Here is a 12,428-nt window from a genome sequence, read left to right as displayed (position 1 = left end):
TGCATGCTTGGCACAGGGATGTGGAAAGTGCTCGGCCCTGCTGGATGGGGCCGTGAGGGGGCGGTTCTGCTGACGGGCACCGCTGGGCCGCGTGAGCCGTGAGCCGGGGCTCGCGAGCCCCGCAGCGGGCCGCCCGCGGACGCACCGTGTTCCCCCGCTCACGTCTGCTTCTCCTTCAGATGCTGGACGAGAACCACCACCTGATCCAGTGCATCCTGGACTATCAGAGCAAGGGCAAGACGGCCGAGTGCACCCAGTGAGTGGCGTGGCTGCCCGTGCCCGTCCCGGCTGCCTCTGGGGCTTGGTGGCCTGAGCGAGTGGGGCCTCAGGGTCAGCTAAGCTGCTGGGTCAGCGCCCCTGGGTGGCTCCCCAGGGAGAGGTGGGCAGGTTTGGAGGGGAGTGGGAGTGTGGGGGAGAGGGGACCACTGGAGGGGCCCAGGCCAGCCGCACCAGGGGACAGCAAGCTCCTCCAGGTGGGACCTCGTGTGACCCCAGGGCCCCCCCCATTCTCTGAACTGACCCGGTAGCCACTCCCCCTTGGCCACCAGGTCGGGGGTCTCCCCCCTCATCCTGGACCGCAGAGCACTGTGCCGCCTGCCCGTGCACACCCTCCTCCCCCTCAACCGCGCCCTCGCCTGCAGGTACCAGCAGATCCTGCACCGGAACCTGGTCTACCTGGCCACGATCGCGGATTCTAACCAGAACATGCAGTCCCTGCTGCCCGCCGTGAGTGCCTGCCACGGGGTGGGGGGCCCAGGTGTAGACAGCGTTGTCCAAACCTTTGGGGCTGCTCTTTGGTCCAGATCTGGGAGGTGAGGTTGCCAGGGGTCACTGGTGAGCTCCACCTCCCGTCTGCCTCCTGTGATCAGAGGTGGGCTTGGGCTGGGGGCGGAGAGCACCCTGGGAACCTGGTGCTGAGGCACCGGACAGGCTGTGCAAGGGCCCTGGGGCACAGGGGGTGTGAGGGCCAGAGCCGGCTGGCCAGCTGAGACCAAGAGGGGTGGGGCGGGTGTGGGCAAGGTGAGGTGGACGCAGCTCCCTGAGTCCCAGGAAAGGGGGGCCCGGCTTTAAACCTCCAAGTGTGTGTCGATAGCCCGGGGAATGCTTGGCATAGCATTTCCATCTTGGCCTGAGGTGTCCGAGCCGGCAGTCAGCGGCGTCCAGCTGCATGAGGGCGGTGTCCCACCCTGGAGGTGCTGGCCGGCAGCCATGGGGTATGGCTGTGGGTCTCAGGGCGGCTGAGCCCCCGGAGCGGCTCCTGGTGGCCCTTCTCCACGCTAACCCTCTCGGTGCCCTTCCTGCTGCCACAGCCGCCAACCCAGAGCCTGGCGCTGGGCCCCGGAGGGCTGTCGCAGAGCGGCTCGGGCCAGGGCCTGCACTCGCAGGGCAGCCTCAGCGACGCCATCAGCGCGGGCCTGCCGCCACCCTCCCTCATGCAGGCCCAGATCGGCAACGGTGAGCGGCCCTGGGCACGCTGGGCTCTGGGTTGGTTCCGGGGGGCAACGGGGTCACCGACTGGGCTCCCGGGTGGCAGGCCACCGCGGTGGGGACCCTCTCCTACCAGAGGCCCTGCTGCAGGCACACGTGCTCGGGGTGACACGCGGAGGGATAAGGCCCTTATTCCAGGTCCCCTGCGAACTGGGGCTGCGTCACCTCAGAGCGCGGGCTTCCGTGTGGGGCTCCTGTCCTTGGGTTGAGAACCGCCACTAGCCGTCGGGAACCATTGATAAAGGTAACAGGGAGCAGGCGGCCCCTCTGCGCGCTCAGCACGTGTGTGCATTTCCTGGTCACGCGCCCGTGTCCCTCGCTCGTTGCGTCCTTGACCATGGTCAGCCTCCCCCCAACAGCCGCGTGAAGGAAGCTGGCCCGGGGGGCGGGGGGGAGGCCCTAGCGCGAGGCCAGGGCTACCGTCAGAGGTGGTCTTTGGTGGGTTTCAGCGCGCCCCCCCCCCCCACCGCCCTGGCAGGTCCAAACCACGTGACTCTGCAGCAGACGGCGCAGAGCACGCTGCCCACCACCTCCATGAGCATGTCCGGCAGCAGCCACGGCTCGGGGCCCGGCTACAGCCACTCGGGACCGGCCTCGCAGAGCATCCCCCTGCAGGGCCAGGGCGCCATCAGCAGCTACGTGTCCCGGGCCAACATCAACATGCAGTCCAACCCAGGTACCATCCCCAGAGACCCCGCTCCCCTCCAGCGCAGGCCAACGTGGTCCCCAGGGCCACCCTCCTCCGGAAACCCCCAAGGGGCGAGGGCCGGGGGCTGGGCGGCTTCAGGGGAGGCTCTGAGGAGGGGCAGCAGCCGCCCCGCTGGGAGGACTGGGTGGCAGCCAGTGCACAGGAGTGGGAGGCTGAGGGGCAGGTAGGACTGCGGGGCCTTGAGCACTTGGGAAGCGTCAGGTCCCAACCAGGGTGTCCCAGGACAGTCAGACGCACCGGGGTTCAAAGGCTTAGAACAGAAAAAGAGGATGTGAATTATCTCCTTAGCTCTCGCTACGCTAATTACACATTGAAGACAATCTAGTTTGGATATATTGAGTCAAATAAAATGTCACTGAAATAGATTCCCCCTGTTTCGTCTCATTCTCTGACGTGGCTCACGTCCCCTGTGCTGGACGGTGCTGCCCTGGAGGGTCCCGAGCAGGGGTGGCAGGAAAGGACAGGCAGGCGGGGCCCCCACTGGAGCCTTCGAGACCCGGGTCTTGGGGGAGGGCGAGGCGATAGGCTCCTCTGGGACCAGCCTTGGGGACTTAGGGGCGTGGGCGCCGGCATTTCACATTTTATGAGTTGCCCAAAGGCGCGTTGGCAGGAAGGGTGGCGTGGCCTCGCGGGGCAGAGCTGCACAGGCCCAGCCCGGGAGGAGGGCTCAGGCGGGCCTGCGGGGTGCTGCCCAGGAGCTTCTTGGGTTACACGGGGTCTGTCGTGTCCCCCAGTGTCCATGATGCACCAGCAGGCAGCCTCGTCCCACTACAGCGCGGCCCAGGGCGGGAGCCAGCACTACCAGGGCCAGTCCATGGCCATGATGGGCCAGAGCGGGCAGGCGGGCAGCATGATGGGGCAGCGGCCCATGGCGCCCTACCGGCCCTCCCAGCAAGGTGAGGCCCCGCCCCCGGTGCAGGGAACGGTGGGGGAGGGGCAGTGCGTGCAGTGCGTGGGGCAGGCCTCCCCGTGTCCCCTGGGCGGGCCTGGTGGAGTGTCCTCTGATTGGGGGCCCGTTGGGGAGGTTCTGGGGCTCGGGGAGGTGACATCCGGCGCTGTCCCCTAGGCTCGTCCCAGCAGTACCTGGGCCAGGAGGAGTACTACGGCGGCGAGCAGTACGGCCATGGCCAGGCCGCCTCGGAGCCCATGAGCCAGCAGTACTACCCGGACGGTGAGGCCGCAGTGGCTTCCGTCCGCTGCTCACTGGTCGTTCCCAATTCGGACCCCAGAGCGAGTCCCCGTTGGGGGCGGGCGGCGGGCCTCTGCTGAGAGGAGCTTCCGGCACTGGCCGCCTGGGGCTGGGAGCGCAGTCCTGAGGCTGGACGCGAGTTCATCGTGAGATGCTCTCAGGAAGGTGACAAGCGTGAGCCGACCGTCTCGTAACGCTCCCCTCCCAGCTGCTCAGTTACAACTTCTGCAGCTTCTTTTCCTTTTCCGTGTCACCTTTCAGGCATCTTCAAGTGGCCCCAGGGTTTGTGGAGGTGGCGTTTAACATGGCCGCAGAGGACGGGTGGGATTTGGGGAGGACCCCCCAGGCAGGGTGCGTGAGCAGGCCTGGTGCTGGGGAGGTGGCCAAGACCGGGGAAGGGCAAGCCGTGACCCCCCTGTGGAATGGTGGCCGGGCCTCACGAGGTGTCACGCGCTCCGAAGGGAGCCAGCGGGGGGATGGTGACCGTGTAGCGACGTTAAGAGCTGACGTCCACGTGTGTGTCACGCATCGGCCACCAAGTACACTCTGTACACCGTGGCTGGTTGATCCTCACGCTGCCCCGAGGGGCAGGTGGCCGTCTGCACTTTAAAGTGAGGGAACCGCAGCTGCCTGTCGGCAGGAAGTGCCCCCGGGGGTTCCGTCTAGGGAAACCGGACCGCACCCAGCGCCAGGGTCTCCTGACCCGACGGCCGAGTTCATGCGGCCTCTCCTGGGTCTGGGCAGCCGGGGCCTCCGCTGACTGCAGGGCACCCTGTTTGCTTGCAGGACATGGCGATTACGCCTACCAGCCGGCGTCCTACACGGAGCAGAGCTATGACCGGTCGTTTGAGGAGTCCACGCAGCACTACTACGAGGGCGGTAAGGTGGCCGGGCCTCAGGTTCCGGGCCCGACGGGCGTGGGACGTATGGAGATGGGGGCCAGGCGCCGATAAAGCCGCTGAGGTGACGTCACCAAACACGGATTTGGGAAGAAACAGGCATAGTCGGTTCTCACACGGTTCTCAGGTGCGGGGACTTCCTGCCGCCCCAGGGGCCCCGAGAGGAGAGGAGCCATTAAGCTCACAGCATGGCGTGGTCCTGGGCCTTGGTCTGGACATCAGGATTGGGGACAATGGCAAGGCTGCCAGGGGCCCGGAGAGGAAAAGGCAGATGATATGTACAGAACAGATGACTCGAAAATGTGACTTTTGGGGTGACTTTTTTTAAGTTGTAAAAAACGTAAAGTTTACCATTTTAACCATTTTTAAGTGCACAGTTCAGCGGCACTAAGCACATTCATACTGTTGTGCGACCACCGTCATCACCACATCATCTCAGAGCCTTCTCGCCTCCCCAACCTGACACGCTGTCCCCAATAAACACTAACTCCCCACTTCCCCTCCTCGACCCTGCTCCCCTCCCCCTCCAGGAAAGCGGGGCTCAGCCTCCTCCGCGGGAGGGCCCCTGCCTGCCTCGCCTGCTGCTCCCCAGGACGAGCTCGTTGAAGTCTGAAGGGCACAGTTCTGTACCCTCGCTTTGGGTTGCGTCCGATTGTCTTTCATAATTGATGAGTTTGCTAAAACATTCAGGGACTTCTTTTAAGGCAAGTGTGGCATATGACGCAGTTTCCTTCTGGATCTGGAAGCATTTTGTTCCGCCTTGTTAATGACCCCTGCACGTGTTAACACGGTACCGGCCATACCGCAGCCGGTGGCCTGCCGGGTCTTGCTTAGGGTGGGAGGTGCGGGGGGGAGTTTGCTTTGAGAGGGCTGGGCGCATAAGTGGCCTGCGGCCCTGAGAAGGGCAGGATGTTGGGTGGGAGCAATAAGGGGGTCGCCTGAAGCCAACAGAAAGAACTTTCTAGTAATTAGGTTTGTCCCCCAGGCGGATGGGGAACCTTGAGGGGCACGGGTGGCTGGTCCTGGGGTTGTGCACAGGAGGTGGTATCTGGCAGGAGCCCTGTGGGGTCCCCGGAATGAGAGGACCAGTGTCAGGAAGGGACCAGGGCATGGCCGACCCAGCCGAGCAGGACACTGTTGCTGTCGGGGCCACTGCAGAGGAAACCTGGAAGTCCCGATGGCATTTCCTGTCCGTGAGGTTTGCAGGAGCAAGGGCTGGACAGAGCCAGTGTCCGCTGTGACACGTCCAGGGCGCTTCTGTGGCATGTTCCCCCGGGTCATGCCAGGTGTACAGGACCAGGGTGTCCGGGCGCCACCTGCTGCGTAAAACAAAGGGCGCTAAGAGCACACACACCACAGACAGCCTCTGGAGAAACACCTGGGACAGCGATGGAGATGATGAGGCTGGGCGGGGGAGGGGGCCTTCCTCCCCGGACCTGTTGAAGACGGACTTGGTTTGTTTTTTTATTTCTGAATCGCCCAGTTAGAAGTCAAACTTACTGAAAATCAAAGCACTAACCCTGTGGCCCCCCAGACCCGCCCACACCCCCCAGTCCTGGGGTTGCAGCACCGCTGTTTGGGGCGTTTCCCCCGATGGCGACGGTGACTGTGATCAGGCGTTGGGGATGGTGGGGACGGCTCCGCCCCAAATGGCTGCCACGCGGGTCCCCGAGGCTCATCCTTGCTTGGCGACAAGGCTGTATAGACGGGTCGGTCACCCTGTGCATTAGCACCTCTGGCTGTCCTACGGCCACGTTCCTGCCACGTTTAATGACAACACCAGCCTCTTCTTTCACAAATAAGTGGTTCCTTTTTTCACGGCCATGTCACAGAATGTTGCAAGATTCTTAAAGATAGAAACAAATGAAAAGGAGAGGAAAAACAAGAGAAGTCGTTGTACCGGCCAGTGGTGGAGGGAAGGCCCTGGAGCCGCTGTCGCTGTCCCAGGCTGTTCTAGGAAGAGCAGTCTGGGCTCCCCAGCTCTGCTGCTCCCACGAAACCCTCCTGAGAATCGCTCAGGCTTGTTCAAAGAAGTCCTGCCTCTCTCCTTTCAGAGTTGTCCATACAGGTCCATCTTCTACTGGGATTTGGCCCCGGGTCAAGAGAAGGTTTTTCTGGGTGCGTGAGAGTTGCGCCAGGTTCTCACCCCCTGCACACCTGCTGTGTCTAGGCCACGGCGGCTGCTGCTGTGAATTAACTCCTTTACCCGTTATCCTAGAAAGAGAAAAGGGGTTGTAAGACACGAGAATATGCAGACTGACCCCATAACTCTGAAACCCTGGAGAAAACCTGCCAAGTCTCTGATGAATTTCTCCGATGCATTCCTCACAAAGACAGTGAACCTGGGTCTCCACTGGTCACTGACGCCTCCTCGGCCATCGGCCGTCCCATCGGCCATTGTTGCTGGGACCGGTCATGGTTGTGAGGAGGGAGCAGCTGTCAAGGTGTTTCCTTAGATGATGACCAATCAGAAAACCCAGCAGATTCCTCAGAGCCCACTTTGGAGAAGAGCTCCTGCGCTGTAGAGCATGTGTTCCTTCATTGTTCTGCGCAGCTGGAAATTGAACTTTCTTATGGGGTTTTAAGCCTTTCTACATGAATTCGCTCTCAATAAAGCTGTTATTCTAAAATGTACATTATCAGGATCCCAGTTTTAAAATACTTACATTTTACTGGACTTCCCTGGTTGGTGCAGTGGTTAAGAATCCGTCTGCCAATGCAGGGGACACGGGTTCGAGCCCTGGTCCGGGAAGATCCCACATGCTGCGGAGCAACTAAGCCCATGCACCACAACTACTAAGCCTGCGATCTAGAGCCCACGCGCCACAACGACTGAGCCCACGTGCCACAACTACTGAGCCTGTGTGCCACAACTACTGAGACTGCATGCCGCAACTACTGAGCCCACGTGCCACAACTACTGAGCCTGCACTCTAGAGCCCGTGAGCCACAACTACTGAAGCCCATGTGCCTAGAGCCCGTGCTTCGCAACAAGAGAAACCACTGCAGTGAGAAGCCCGTGCACCACAACGAAGAGTGGCCCCTGCTTGCCGCCACTAGAGAAAGCCCGCGCGCAGCAACAAGGACCCAACGCAGCCAAAAATAAACAAATAAACAATAAAATAAAAATATTTTAAATGAAAAAAAATCTATAAAAAACTTAATTAACTAAAAACAAAGACAAGAACAAGAAAACCACAAGCAGCCCTCCTTTCCAGGCTGTCTGGTGCCACAGGGGGTAAACACCCCGGGTCCCCTCGCCCCGCCTGCTCCTGCTAGAGGACGGGGTCTCATGCAGAGAAAGACCCACACTCTGCGGTTAAAGGCCAGACACTGTGGTTTTGAAAAAAACGATGAAACTAAACTTAAATTGGTTTTCTTATAAAGGTGTTTTGAAAACAGAATGGAATTTAGTCTCTACACCAATCTAAAACTCTTAAGACCTGCATTAGGAAGACTTCGTAGCAAGATTTTTATTAATGTATTTTTAAAGTTTTGTTTAAATATAGTTGATTTACAATGTTGTGTTTCAGCTGTACAGCAAAGTGATTCAGTTATACACACACACACACACACACACACACAGACACACGTGTATATATATTCTTTTTTTAGGTTCTTTTCCATTACACACGTAGAAAGATTTTTAAATCGTTGTTAATACTCCCTTTTTTAAAAAATTTATTTATTTTATGTATTTATTTCTGGCTGCATTGGGTCTTTGCTGTGTGTGGGCTTTCTCTAGTTGCGGCGAGTGGGGGCTACTCTTCGTTGCGGTGCGCGGGCTTCTCACTGCGGTGGCCTCTCCTGTTGCGGAGCACGGGCTCTAGGCACGCAGGCTTCAGTAGTTGCGGCACATGGGCTCAGCAGTTGTGGCTCGCCGGCTCCAGAGCGCAGGCTCAGTAGTTGTGGCACACGGGCTTAGTTGCTCCGCGGCATGTGGGCTCTTCCCGGACCGGGGCTCGAACCCGTGTCCCCTGCATTGGCAGGTGGATTCTTAACCCCTGCGCCACCAGGGAAGTCCCCAATACTCCCTTTAACTGTTGGTAATTACTTGGTAATATGTTTACTGCTCTCCCAGTTATTTTCTTACCAGGAGCTTCCTTCCAAAATGAGGCTTTAGCACGGGTGCTGGCTGGCTAGTTAGAGTTTTGAAAATGAGAATTAAGCCATTTTCTCTGGGAAAAGAAAAAGTAAGTGAACCTAAAACATCTCTGGGACTGTACCCACATATAGATGCAGAACACAAGGGCAAACGTCTGCCTCTTTTCGTTCATAAAGTCACAGGAAAACACATTACAGGTCTGAGCTGGAACCCTGGCTTGCATGTTTGCCAATAAGACGAGGGTGTCCCAAAACTTCTGGGGTCCCTTTGAACTGTGGGGATCATACGGCTTTTCCCTGTGTCTGTGTCCAGATCTCCTTCTTCTTAGAAGGACATCAGCCACTGGATTAGGGCCCACCCTAACCTTGTATGACCTCCCTTTAACTAATTACATCTGCAAAGACCCTATTTCCAAATGAGGCCACAGGTTCCTGGGGTCAGGACCTCAACAGCTCTTTTGGGGGACACAGTTTACCTACAACACTGGTATTGGTCTTTGTCTTAATTGCATTAACCTCTTCACTTTGGCGATATATTTGTATTTCTATAAGACAGTAAGAGAAAGTATTGTATTGGCCAAAAAGTTCATTCGGTTTCGCTGTAAGATGGCTCTAGTAGCGCTTAGCTGTCTTTAACTTCATTTGAAACAATTTTGTAATTTTGTGAGATTGTATGTGACAGCTGTCATACCTGTGCATTTGAAAAAAAAAATCAGGGCTTCCCTGGTGGCACAGTGGTTGAGAGTCCGCCTGCTGATGCAGGGGACGCGGGTTCGTGCCCCGGTCCGGGAAGATCCCACATGCCGCGGAGCGGCTGGGCCCGTGAGCCATGGCCGCTGAGCCTGCGCGTCCGTAGCCTGTGCTCCGCAACGGGAGAGGCCGCAACAGTGAGAGGCCCGCGTACCGCAAAACAAAACAAAACAAAATAAAAAAAAAAATCAAAACTGGTAAATTTTTGTGCAGCCATTTTAATATTGAAGATGGAAGAAAAAAAGCAACATTTTTGGCCCATTATGCTTTATTATTTCAAGAAAGGTAAAATCGCAGCCAGAATGCAAAAACAGATCTGTGCATTGTGTGGAGAAGGTGCTGCGACTGATCCAGCGTGTCAGAAGTGCTCTGCGAAGTTTCATGTGGAGATTTCTCGCTGGATGTTGCCCCATGGTCGGGTAGACCAGTTGAAGTCGACAGCGATCAAATCAAGACATTAACTGAGAGCAATCAACGTTGTACCACGCGGGAGACAGCTGACATACTCAAAATATACAAATCAAGCTCTGAAGATCATTTGCACCAGCTTGGTTATGTTAATCGCTTTGATGTTTGGGTTCCACACATGAGTTAAGCAAAAAAAACCTTCTTGACTGTATTTCCTCTTGTGATTCTCTACTTAAACGTAACCAGAATGTTCCGTTTTTAAAACAAATTGTGACGGGTGATGAAAAGTGGATACTGTACAGTAATGTGGAACAGAAGAAGATAAGGGGGCAAGCGAAATAAACCACCACCAACCACACCAAAGGATGGTCTTCATCCAAAGAAAGTGAAGTTGTGTATATGGTGGGACTGGAAGGGAGTCCTCTATTATGAGCTCCTTCCAGAAAACCAAATGATTAATTCCAACAAGTACTGCTCCCAATTAGACCAACTGGAAGCAGCACTCCACGAAAAGCGTCCAGAATTAGTCAGCAAAAAACGCATAATCTGGGCTTCCCTGGTGGCGCAGTGGTTGGGAGTCCGCCTGCCGATGCAGAGGACACGGGTTCGTGCCCCGGTCCGGGAAGATCCCACATGCTGCGGAGCGACTGGGCCCGTGAGCCATGGCCGCTGAGCCTGCACGGCCGGAGCCTGTGCTCCGCAACGGGAGAGGCCGCAACAGTGAGAGGCCCACGTACCGGAAAAAAAAACAAAAAACAAAAAAACGCATAATCTTCCATCAGGATAAGGCAAGACCCCATGTTTCTTTGATGACCAGGCAAAAACTGTTACAGCTTGGCTGGGAAGTTCTGATTCATCCACCGTATTCACCAGACATTGCACCTTTGGATTTCCATTTTTTTTGGTCTTTACAGAATTCCCTTAATGGAAAAAATTTCAATTCCCTGGAAGACGGTAAAAGGCACCTGGAACAGTTCTTTGCTCAAAAGGATGAAAAGTTTTGGGAAGATGGAATTATGAAGTTACCTGGAAAATGGCAGAAGGTAGTGGAACAAAACGGTGAATACGTTGTTCTATAAAGTTCTTGGTGAAAATGAAAACTGTGTTTTATTTTTACTTAAAAACTGAAGGAGCTTTTTGGCCAACCCAATAAAATAAAATAATTTGAATTGTTGTGGAAAAGAAGAGGTACTGGAGCAGTGGACTCGGTCTAGGGAACCCACAGCTGCCCATGCCTCGAGGGACAGCGGAGCTGCCATTGCTCTCTGGAAATAAGCTCATGTCTCCTTCCCTCTGCAGGAAACTCACAGTACAGCCAGCAGCAGGCGGGGTACCAGCAGGGCACAGCCCAGCAGCAGACGTACTCCCAGCAGCAGTACCCCAACCAGCAGAGCTACCCTGGGCAGCAGCAAGGCTATGGTAAGCGGTGGCGGGGGGCATCACAGGAACGCGGTCATTCGGTGGGCGCCCAGCAGGCTTCTTATTTTGGAACAGTTGTAGATTTCTGGAAAAGCTGTGAGGAAAGCTGAGAGTCCCCCCATGGTTAACCTCGTCCATTACCGGGGCCCTGTGGTCACAGCTAAGAAACCAAGGTTGGTGCATGGACGTGGAATGAGCCAATTTCTTCGGATCTCACTGGCTCTCCTGCATGTCCTTCTCTGTCCGGGACCAGGCCAGGATCCCACATGACATCAGCCCCACAGCTCCTTGGGCTGCGAAAGTTCCTCAGACTTTCCTCATCCCTCTTGACCTTGGCACTTTTGAGGAGGGCTGGGCGGGCACTGCCTAGACGCCCCCTCAGGTTGGGTTTGTCTGGCCTGGGTTCTGGAAAGAAGACCACGGCGAAGCACCTTTGCGTCCCCTCCTGTGGGCATGACTTGCCTCCGTTGAGTCTGGCCTTGGTCACATGGTCAAGGGCGTCTGCCAGGCCTCCCCAGTGTCGGGCTTCCTTCCCTCTCCTCCTCCAGACTCTGACATCACTGGGTCCAGCCCCACTCGAGGGGGCACTGTGTACATCAGGGGTCCCCAACTCCCAGGCCGCGGACCAGTACCAGTCCGCGCCGGTTAGGAACGAGGCCGCACAGCAGGAGGTGAGCGGTGGGCGGGTGAGCGAGGCTTCATCTGCCGCTCCCCAGCGCTCACATCACCGCCTGAGCCATCCCCCCCTCCCCCTTCCGTGGAAAAATTGTCTTCCGTGAAACCAGTCCCTGGTGCCAAAAAGGTTGGGGACCGCTGGTCTACATAGATTATTTGGAATTTTTCTGTAGGGAAGATGGGTCTCTTCTCCTCCATTCACTTAGTTATTGATCGTTTATTTATATTGGTAGGTGCTCACGGGTATTGATTTTACACATTGAGTTATGATCCAAACTTCTTTATTTTATTGTTCAAACCGTCTCAGCCCTGCCTCTTGGGAGCTCAGGTTGGTGCCTGTGGCCCTTGGACATGCCCCATCCTTTTGGTTTAGAGCACTTTCTTCCTTCTGGGACCACAGTGTTTCCCGTGCCCCAGCCCTAGAAACAGCCAATTTTGGAAAAAACACTCGGCCTTTGTCAGTTTCTCCTAAACCATCTACTTAGGCTCCGGAGGCACAATTACCGTCTCGCACGCGTTTTCACCATTTGCTGTGTGTTTGACTCCCGTGTTTACGGTGACCACCGTGACTGGTGTAAGCTGGTCCCAGGAAGCGGGCCCGGGGTGCTGAGAGTGGCCCCCAGGCTCCGTCCGGGTGGCGGTGGGAGCACAGCTGCGAACCACGCGGGACTCCGCGCAGCCGCCAGCTGTGGCGCTTTCACTGCACGGGCTTAATGTGGAGGGAGAACGGGTACCAGCGTCAGGGGCTCGGGCGGACGGGGGCATGGGGTGGTCTCACGGCTCCCGC

The 12,428-nt window shown here is 56.9% G+C and overlaps 2 protein-coding genes across 13 annotated transcripts in view; both read left to right on the top strand.

The window, feature by feature from the left end:
• Positions 1-12,428, top strand: part of MTG2 (mitochondrial ribosome associated GTPase 2) — a 164,707-nt gene that overhangs the window by 133,588 nt on the left and 18,691 nt on the right. The gene's annotated exons all lie outside the window — the stretch shown is intronic.
• The window catches only part of SS18L1 (SS18L1 subunit of BAF chromatin remodeling complex), a 29,922-nt gene that overhangs the window by 12,717 nt on the left and 4,777 nt on the right, over positions 1-12,428 (top strand). For all 12 annotated transcript variants that reach the window (XR_007472418.1, XM_049700057.1, XM_049700063.1 and 9 more), the window contains 8 exons: positions 180-256; positions 642-726; positions 1,311-1,455; positions 1,967-2,164; positions 2,932-3,093; positions 3,264-3,368; positions 4,173-4,265; positions 10,847-10,966. Coding sequence is in view for 11 of the 12 variants with exons in the window: in XM_049700057.1 (XP_049556014.1) it covers positions 180-256; positions 642-726; positions 1,311-1,455; positions 1,967-2,164; positions 2,932-3,093; positions 3,264-3,368; positions 4,173-4,265; positions 10,847-10,966 (985 nt within the window). In the remaining variant the exon portion in view is untranslated. The remainder of the gene's footprint in view (positions 1-179; positions 257-641; positions 727-1,310; positions 1,456-1,966; positions 2,165-2,931; positions 3,094-3,263; positions 3,369-4,172; positions 4,266-10,846; positions 10,967-12,428) is intronic.

This window comes from Orcinus orca, chromosome 16 (assembly GCF_937001465.1).
Source record: "Orcinus orca chromosome 16, mOrcOrc1.1, whole genome shotgun sequence".
Lineage (NCBI taxonomy): Eukaryota > Metazoa > Chordata > Mammalia > Artiodactyla > Delphinidae > Orcinus > Orcinus orca.
Note: the sequence above shows the minus strand (reverse complement) of the source record. Positions and strands in the feature narration are given on the sequence as shown.